At 44.2% G+C, this 9,670-nt stretch overlaps 1 protein-coding gene across 1 annotated transcript; it reads right to left on the minus strand.

The window, feature by feature from the left end:
- Positions 1–1,020: 1,020 nt before the first annotated feature.
- On the minus strand, positions 1,021–8,009 carry TUFM (Tu translation elongation factor, mitochondrial). Its single transcript, XM_073004545.2, has 11 exons — positions 7,886–8,009; positions 5,753–5,799; positions 5,485–5,647; positions 4,329–4,495; positions 3,992–4,096; positions 3,671–3,835; positions 3,423–3,555; positions 2,883–2,987; positions 2,516–2,667; positions 1,867–1,986; positions 1,021–1,442 (listed from the first exon to the last, which is right to left on the minus strand). Exons 1-11 carry the CDS (start codon positions 7,935–7,937, stop codon positions 1,275–1,277), a joined length of 1,377 nt encoding a protein of 458 aa, XP_072860646.1. The 5' UTR covers positions 7,938–8,009; the 3' UTR covers positions 1,021–1,274.
- Positions 8,010–9,670: the final 1,661 nt, after the last annotated feature.

The following is a 9,670-nucleotide window of genomic DNA, read 5'->3' on the forward strand; positions in this document are numbered from 1 at the left end:
TAGTATGGAAAATTCAGCATTATTGAATCTTTCCTTTTGGCATGTGCCTTTGTTTAGGAAAGCAAAGATACATGTAGGCACATTTCCAAAGGCTCTTAAAGTCCAGTGTTGAAGATTCCTGTCATACAGTTCTCTACTCTGTAGTTTTTTTTTTTCTGGGTGCAGGAGAAATAAGTTTTCAGAGCCCTGCCTATATGTGCTCTTGATTTACAAGATTCTGCTGCCAAATAGTTACAATTGAGATATTTTAACAGAAGCACCTGGAAATGAACTGGAAGTTTTAGACTGTACATAAGGTCACTGTTGGTTTTAATTAAGGAATTTCATTTTGTCTTAGGAGAATCATATTTCAAATATGTTCTTCCTGAGTTGCAACTTAAAATACCAAACTTTGCTTCTCTTGTGTGAGAAGAGAGGGTAGCATTATGTGGAGATGGACTGTTACAATTAATAGGAAAAAAATCAGAAACACGAAGAGGGGACACTAATCTGCAGCACCTTCCTTCCCACAGATAATTCTTACTGAGCCTCCCATGAAAGAGAGTAGTTCTCAGATTTTTCATTAATAAGCTGTTCGGATGGGTAAGAGTCCTCTGCTCCTTGAGTGGAAAATACACTTGAGTATACAGTATGGAATTAGGAAGTTGGTACTTCTGATTTACTCAGCCAGTAACTTAGTCCTGAGATGCTAATAAGGTTACAAAACCTTCTGCAGGAACAAGCAGATATGCTAGGACTGCCTGTCAGACATTCTAGCAATTTCCACATATCTCTACAGGCACTGTGAAGAACCGGCAATGTCTAAAGAGCTGGGTTTGTATGAGTGCTTTGTTCAGCTAATACAGGATGTTACCTTGACACCTCCTCCAAACCTGCTAATCCTAAGAGCCCCAATACAGACATCTGTGGGCTTCCTTATGTATTCTTTGGATCCAAGTCAATCTATTAACATTTCTGAATAATAAAAAGTAGAATCTCTCACAGATTAGAAAAACACTTGACACCCTTAGAGCCAGAGCATTGGTTTAAGTCCTTTATTTTAACAAAACTTCATTGCCACCAATCACCACAAAATACTGTACGCAGCATAGTAGTCACCTCTCCCTCTTGCTAAGACTGGAACACTAGTCATTTACAATTTCCACAAACTGGTGGAGACTTGGTTTGATGCTTGCTGTACACCTCTTCTCCAAAACAGTTTTAATTCCAGATTTCAGTCCATTGGGTGGCTTGCTGCATCGTCACAGAATACACCCCTTGGGAAATACAACTTCTTACTCTTTCCACTGTTCCTCTGGAGTTATTGGAAGTGTTTTTGTGACCACACCAGTGCCAATGGTTTTGCCTCCCTCACGCAGGGTGAATCGTTGCCCCACTTCTAAGACCATGGGAGTCCGCATTACCAGATTAAGTGTGGCATCCTCACCAGGCATCACTAACTCCTGAGAAAAGAGAGATGGGCTGTGAAACTCAGATCAGATACAAAACAGATTAGAAGATACTGAACATTTTAAAGCAGGTTTGGCCAAGTTGCATGCTTCCCCCTTGCCACAAATTCCTACCTAGACCAATGACTAAGTGCATTCTTAGAGGCATGGTCTTGCTTTACCCTCAAAAGAGTGATTCCCCTTAATTTTCTTTCAAAATAATTGCCCCTTTTCAGAGTGAGTAATCTGCAGCGGCATTCAAGGGGGCAAAATTCGTTCTTAGGCTCTCCAAATCTCTTTCCCAACACACACGCTTTAAACAATACCTTGGAGTCATTAGACTCACTATAGACGGTGATGGACTGAAACCTTCCAGACCTGCTCAAAGAAGAAAAACAGCTGGAGGAAAAAGGAATGGGATAAATGGACAGTGACATACCTTCCCTTCAGGCAACTGTACACGGCAGGCCATATCCCATGTCAGAGAAAACATGATAGGTTGAAAGTTAGATACAAAAGGCTTGTGACGACCACCTTCCTGTTTCGTCAGGACATAAACCTAGGAAAGGAAAGTGATACTTCGCTCAGCTGACACAGCATGACAGAGGAAGAGATACTGCTAGCATATCGCCATCAGAAGCAATGTTTGTCCCAACTAAGCCTTACAGACAGGCATTCACCTGTAAATTGAGTTAGAGAACCCACATTTCCCTTGCAGTGGGAGACATCTTAAACAAATGGGTTGTCCCTCCTATTTGCTTCCTGTATGCAGGAACTGAATAACCCATCAGAATAGGAGAAAGCAACCCTTGAACAATCTGAGTTTTTTTGTCTGGGTGACACATAAATGTAAAGATATATTAGGAACTCAGAATCCAGAAAGAGAAACTTCCTTGAGGTAAAAATGGACCACAACCAAAAAACACACAAAGGAGGATGTTCTCCTCTCACTACAGAAAATGAACATAGCACAGCAAGTCCAATGTTTCTCTGTACAACTTAATCAGGATGCGACACCTGTATTACCCAGCTCTGTCCTCCATTTCTGAGGCATTCCTGCTTCACTTGCATTACATTCACCTGCATACCTGAGCTTCGACTTTCTCGTGAGGCTGGATGGAGCCTGGCTTGCACATAATCATGCCTCGTCGTAAATCCTCTCGCTTCATTCCCCGTATTAAAGCACCCATGTTGTCTCCAGCTTCTGCTCGTTCCAGTTGCTTGTGAAACATCTCTATGCCTGAAGCCAATAACATGCTGTTACCCTTTACAAACTATTTGGCAGGTTCACAACACTGCCCCCCCAAACTGAATCTTTTCCTCAGTCACAACTGAATTTTCACATGAGGAATACCGTAGCAATAGGGGGATAGTGGGTTCCAGGCACATAAGAAGAACCAACAGGTTACACAATCTTGCAATATATTTATACACACACATATATATGAGACTTGCCTGTAACTACAGAGCGCAATTGCTGACGGTACCCCAGAAATTCACATTCTTCTCCTTTTTTGATCACACCACGTTCGAGCGTGCCTGTCACTACAGTGCCCCGGCCTGGAACAAATAAAACATGTGACGTGGATATATTTAATTACTCAGTTATGTTCCTATTTTGTCTGCTCTCCAGGAAGGACACTTAGCTCAGTAGTTTAGTCATCTGGCTGCAGAACCAGATGTCAGGAGTTAAAATTCCCCATTGTGCTTCCTTGGCAGGGGCTGGACTTGATGACCCATTGCCCTACAGTTCTAAAGATGATGATTACTACCACTACTATCACCACCACCCTGAAAGGCAGCTCAGCCTAATAAAAGCAGCAAGCTTAGGTTATCCAGTACAACCTAGGACCTCAATCTCAAAATCCAAGTCAAAGACTCTTAATCAACTAAACCAATATAAGCAAAGGATAAGGAACAATTGCACCACTATTGACTTCTGATTGGAGTACATGAATCTTAATTCAAAGGTCACCAACCTACGAAGCTTAATACCTGGGACGGAGTAAACATGCTCTATAGGAAGAAGAAAGGGTTTGTCCAAATCGCGCTCTGGCACAGGGATGTGTACATCTACTACATCCAACAGCTTCATAACAGAATTCAAGCCCAATTCTGGATTACGATCCTATAAAGAACAAGGAACATAGGAAGGGTGACATAACAGAAATAATTCTTTTAAAAAATGAATTTTGTGCAAAAGAATCAGACTTGTACAATGCTGACCCACATCCAGCACTGACCTCCAGGGCGCACAGAGCAGAGCCAACAATGACAGGGATATTTGCCCCATCATAGCCAAACTCTGTGAGCAATTCGCGGATCTCCAGCTCAACTAAGTCCAACATCTCTTGATCTTCAACTGCATCAGCCTTGTTGATGTACACGATCATATGCTTCACTCCTATCTGTGGGGAGGGAAGGACAAAATATTGCTTGAACGTTATTCCCACCCAATCCAGCCAGAAGGAAAGATTCCCGGCATTCTTAGAAGACTGTCTGTGCTCACTGCAGTCCACACTTCCACCTACCACCACCACCACCCCAGGCTGAAGTAACATCACCTGTCTAGCAAGCAGAAGGTGCTCCTTTGTCTGTGGCATCTGTCCGTCTGTGGCAGCCACTACCAGGATGCAGCCATCCAGCGGTGATGTCCCCGTGATCATATTCTACAGAGAAACTGAGAACCCATCAGCAGGTAATTTCACTCTCCCAGAAGCCCTTGGAAAATTCAGCCCACCTCTGCTGACATGGGCTGTTTGAGCATGCCACCCACAGAAAAAGGAAACATGGAAAGTCTTGGCAAATACTTCTTTTCACCCACGTATTTCAAAAGGAACATGGAAGGGGATCTTCTAAATAGGATTCTGGATGAGGAACATGTACATTTTCAGAGGTTACCTTGACATAATCGGCATGGCCAGGGCAATCTGTGTGAGAATAATGGCGGTTGGCTGTTGAATATTCAACATGGGAGGCATTAATTGTGATCCCTCGTGATTTTTCTTCTGGTGCGTTATCGATGTCTTCATATTTCTTGAACTTAGCACTTCCAGCCTCAGCTAGAACTGGAAGGAAGAGAAGAAAGGAGTAAACCAAGTTCCTGAGCCCCCTTTTCTTGGGAATTTGGCAGAACCCTGGCCAGAGCTTAGTAAATTACATTTTTGCACTGGCCATGCCAGCTAGAGAATTCTGGGAACTGTGATCCAAAAACTTTTCCAAGGTCTGCAGTTTAGACTAGAGATGGGCATGAACTGCAGTTTGGTGGATCAGGCCCACAGGTGTTCTGCAGGCACCCTAGATTCCCCTGCCCCACCTCCTCTGAGTGGGTGCCCATGAGAGGAGACGGGACAGGGAACCCTGGGTGCCTCTTAAAACACCTGTGGGCCCAAAGCACCAAAACCTGGCTCACCCCCATCACTAGTTTAGACACTTCAGCTGCTTCCTTCCTCATGATGTAGATTCTAGAAAGGAGCAGACAACTAAAATGTGCAATGTGGAGAGTCTGCTGCTGACAGTGCTCTTGCCGCAGAAGAGCCATTAACCTTTAATTTGTGCCTCATGTTGCGAAAAGCAAAAAAGGCGTTTGGGGGACTTTGAGATTGGGACCCTGCTGGAACTCAGACGAAAAGCTTCTGGGAGTGAGATATGTCCCTTGGTGTCCAATTCCCTACTCTTAGTCTGGATGGTGTCATGGAAATTAAGTCCACTGTTTTCAGGGAAGCTGGGTTCCTGACGCTGCTACTGAAGTCAAAAGCTAATTCTCAAGCCAGAACACAGCCTGATATCTCCCTCCTCAAGGCTTTAATTTGGGATTTGGGCCAGTGCTGGAAACTACTAAATGTTCTCCATCTCCTTCTACCTTGGGCTCAAATGACTGGAAGTTCAAACCATCAGAGGATTTATTTATTGATTGGTTAAGGTCCTTCAAAGGGAAAAAAGGTCCCTGCTCTCAAGAATTACAGTATGGGTTTGTTGCACAGTCAAGTCAGTTCTCAGCATTTCCCTCTTATATATATTTTTCTAGTAACTATTCTGGTCTGGTCCAGACTCTCACTTTTGGTGATGGCTGCTGTTAATGTAGTCTTGCCGTGGTCCACATGCCCAATGGTCCCGATGTTGATATGCGGTTTGTCCCGAACATATACACTCTTTGCTTCAACTGCAAAATTTCGAACAAGAAATTTCTGTCCGTAGAAGGTTGTGCAGGGTAGAGACGGCTGCAGAAGAACAAACAGATGTCAGGATTTGATGGGATTCCTGAATCCTGTGACAAAATCACAACTTTTTATCACACCCCAACTACAAACTAGAATTATTCTTACCAAGGCTAGAATACCTTGCAGGTAGTGAGACCAGCAGCCACGCATGCCTACGAGACATACAAAATGGGCCATCAGTATCATAATGTGAACCTTCTCCATTTGTTAGCAATCATATGGTTTTATGAAGTAGAATGTAATGCTTCATAACAAATAAATTCTTTTAAGACATTCTAATCTCCCTTCCCACCCTCCATGCTTTCCTTTTCATATGAGTACCTTTAATGTTCACAACACATACTTTAGAAAAGCAAAAAATCTATGAGCACTAAGCATTTTCCTGTAGGAAGCTCCTACCCAAGGTTGTTAATTATCTATTAAATCGAAGAGCGAACTCTCCTGGCAGAGAAGCAGCAGCTGTCAGCGGGCCGGGTGATCTACTCATTCTGCCTTTTCCTTTAGAGTTAGATCATAAGTTCAAAGACTTTCCTAATTGTCTGTGATCACCCACATCATTAGCTTTTCTTTGTTCCGTGATCATCTACATCTTCCAAATACAATGAAATTGAACAGCAACATTATTGGCATCTTATTATATAAAGTAGAAAACAGAAAATGTCTCAATATTCTAACTGTTGCTGATACATTTGTAATCCAATACAGAGTTACTACATTATGGTCAACATTCTATAAGTCTCAACTAAAGTAGGCATGCTGATTCAGTGGGATTTACAGAACTATTTCTTTACCATTCAGCAATTTATTCAGTGGGTCCACTCTTAGTTGGCACTAGCAACAGGATACTAGCATGTGTGTATTATGAGACTATTACAGATCGAGATCAGTAATCGTACTTCCTACTTTATGAGACATATTAGAGTCATATAGAACCAACTGTGGGATGAAATAAGCACTTAAGAGAAAAGCTTCTGCTGTACCATTAAAACCATTTCATCCCACCATGGTGGTAAAAATGGACAGAACCCTCTCAAGCAGCAGAGACAGATATGCTATTTAGGACTAATGGGAGCTGGAGTCTAAGCACAGCCTATGGTAAGGCCTAATATTTTTATTTAAAATAAATAATACAATATTTGTATTCTTGTGAACATCTGCCCTGAATATTTCCTATTTTATTTTAAATATTTATATCTGCAAGCGGGATCTGCAGGCCTTAGGAATGGGCTTCAACAGATGGGAAACCTTGACATCTCAGCGTTCAGCCTGGAGGCAGGCGGTGCATCACGGCCTCTCCCAATTGGAAGAGATCCTTGTTCAGCAGGCTGAGGCAAAGAGGCAGTCCCGAAACCAGCCAAATCAGGGAGCTGGACAGGGGACAGATTGGGTTTGCCTTCAGTGTGGAAGGGATTGTCACTCTCAGATTGGCCTTCTCAGCCACACTAGATGCTGTTCCAAGATCTCTATTCAGAGCATGTTATCATAGTCTCTCGAGACTGAAGGATGCCTCTATATATAGGATCCAAGGTAGCTTACAATATTAAAAAGGAAACAATAACATTTCGTGGAAAAGGTATAAATGTTGTGAGTTCGAGTTCACCCGAAGAGCAGCACCTTACCCATCATGCTTCAAGAGCAATCAGTACAAGACCAGGCGAAGCGTTCGCAGCACCTTTGCCCCGCCCCCTCGGCTACCGTAATCAGCCTAAAACTCACGCCACCTTCTGAGGCCGAAATCTTTACAAGGGCACCAAAGGGGGACCCCTCCACCTTGGGATAACCCGCCACAGAGATCCGCACAAAGTGCATCTCCCCCCCCCCCCGCAGCAGGCCATGGAAAAGAGGCGGCAACCTGGGCTGCCTCCCGCAGATTCACGTATCGGGGGAGAGACACACGTGCTTCTGCGGGAGGCCACCCAAGCTGCAGCATCCTGTCCGCATTACTGCTTTTTTTTGGGGGGGGGGGAGAGATCGCAAAGAGCGTGTGAAGGCCAACCCGCGCCCCTGAACCATGTAAGGCCTTGCCGCCGTATTGAACCGAATACGGGGACGCAGACACAAAAGGTCACGAGCTCTTGCCTCTCTGCACGCTACATGAAGCTCTACATGAAGGAGAATCATCTTCCGTTTCTCGTTTCCCCCCCCGCCCCCGCCCCTCCTGCTCGGACGCTATACTTCTCCATCCTTATCCTTTTCCCCGGCGCCACGCAGCACCCCCCCCCCCCCAGATTAACCGACCGGTAACACCGCGGAGCACTCCCGCCGCCACTAAGACACCACGGCACGCCATCTTAGCTCTAGCGGAAGTGACGATTCCCGCTGACAGAGTTCCAGAGCCTAGAGCGGCCAAGCCGCACTCAGTTACAGCGAGCTTCCTGTCAATATGGAAAGGCGACACCTAGCGACGGGGATAATTGATTTTCTCTATAGAACTGGCCCACACTTATTTATTATTATTTTAAAATAATAAATATTTTAATTGGTGGGTTTTTTTTTCCAAAGTCGGGAGCAATGAGAGAGAAGGTCCTCTTCTGTGTCTCCGCCAAACATGCCTGTGAGGGTGGTGGGACAGAGTAAGGCCTTCCCTGATGATCTTAATGCTCGGTGGCAGCCTTGTAGAGGGAGATGTTATCTTTTAGATAGCTTGGACCCAAGCCACTTAAGGTTTATAGGTGAAAACCCGCATTTTACCATAATGTTGTTTGGAGACTTAAATTCCAGGTTGCTTTGCATACTGTTCTTTTTTTTTTTTTAATCCACCTGAGCTTTTATAGCATAGCTAAGAAAAGGTACTTTTTGGACTACATCTCCCTGAATCTTCAGTCAGTTTGGTTGCTGACAATACAATGAAGGCCACTGAGTGACATTGGGCCAGTCATGCCTTCTATCTGATCCACCTCATAGGGTTGTTTTGAGGGTGAAATGGGGAGAACATGTAGGTTGCCTCCTGCTCCTTGGAGGAACAGCTGGATATAAGCACAATAATCATGTGCTGTCAAGTTAATTTGGACCTAGGGTGACCCTTTTCAGGGTTTTCCAGGTACAGAGTACAGTATTTAGAAGTAGTTAACCTTTTCCTTCTCCTGATGGTGCTCTGGGACTGCGAAGCTACATATGAATAAACAAGTTGTGAATGAATAAACAGCTACTCTACGTCCAGGGACAATGTGGCCTAGGAGCCTGAGGTATTCTACCATAGCCTTTCAAATATTGAGTCTGGGAGTTTCATCACTCCCTTTTACATTATATATCAAAAATATTTCCAGCCCAGAACAAGAAAGCCTGTGGTATAATTTGAAAGAGACTTGTGGGTTTTGGGGAGAACCAGCCTTAGGACTTTGAAGGGGGATAGGAAACTTATTTATTCTACTCTGGAAAGGCTGGCTCCTGTCAAAAGCTCCGAAGAGCCAAACAAAATGTCCTGGGGTGGAAGATCTGACGTACTGATGAAGATCCAAAGTGGCCATTGACAATGACCAAATATATGTGTTAAAAGAGAGCTACAACTCATATTGCTGCATTTGATGTAGTGTTTAACAAGGTGATGTAGTGTTTAACAAGGTTTAATGTGGTGGCGCTGCGGGCTAAACCACAGAAGCCCGTGCTGCAGGATCAGAAGACCAAGCAGTCATAAGATCGAGTCCACGTGACAGCGTGAGCGCCCATCGCTTGTCCCAGCTCCCGCCAACCTAGCGGTTCAAAAGCACGCAAATGCAAGTAGATAAATAGGGACCATTGGGGTCAAGCTTAAGTCATGAGCGGAGTCCTGAGTGCAGTACTGCAGTTGAATTACTGCACCATCAAGCTCTGTGACCTCTCTTTATGAAGAAGGGAAAAGTCCCTCCCCAAACTCTATTAGTTACAGTGCATCTCTATGATCCAAGGAATCAAGCAGGAAATTCAACTTGTGAATTGAACCTGGAGAGGTTCATAACCAAGACAATGAAATTGTGTGTGACAACAACCATCTCATCCCCTACTATCTGTGCACATGTCCAAGGAAGGAAACACACGGACAGGAAC

The sequence above is a fragment of the Pogona vitticeps genome, chromosome 6 (assembly GCF_051106095.1).
Source record: "Pogona vitticeps strain Pit_001003342236 chromosome 6, PviZW2.1, whole genome shotgun sequence".
Lineage (NCBI taxonomy): Eukaryota > Metazoa > Chordata > Lepidosauria > Squamata > Agamidae > Pogona > Pogona vitticeps.

Excerpts from the sequence above, each read along its gene's own strand:
- TUFM (XM_073004545.2), bottom strand. The coding sequence starts at position 7,937 with ATGGCGTGCCGTGGTGTCTTAGTGGCGGCGGGAGTGCTCCGCGGTGTT. Across the intron at positions 4,097-4,328 it reads GCCATGCCGATTATGTCAAG|AATATGATCACGGGGACATC; the intron begins GTAACCTCTGAA and ends GTTTCTCTGTAG. Across the intron at positions 2,668-2,882 it reads ATTGCGCTCTGTAGTTACAG|GCATAGAGATGTTTCACAAG; the intron begins GCAAGTCTCATA and ends TATTGGCTTCAG.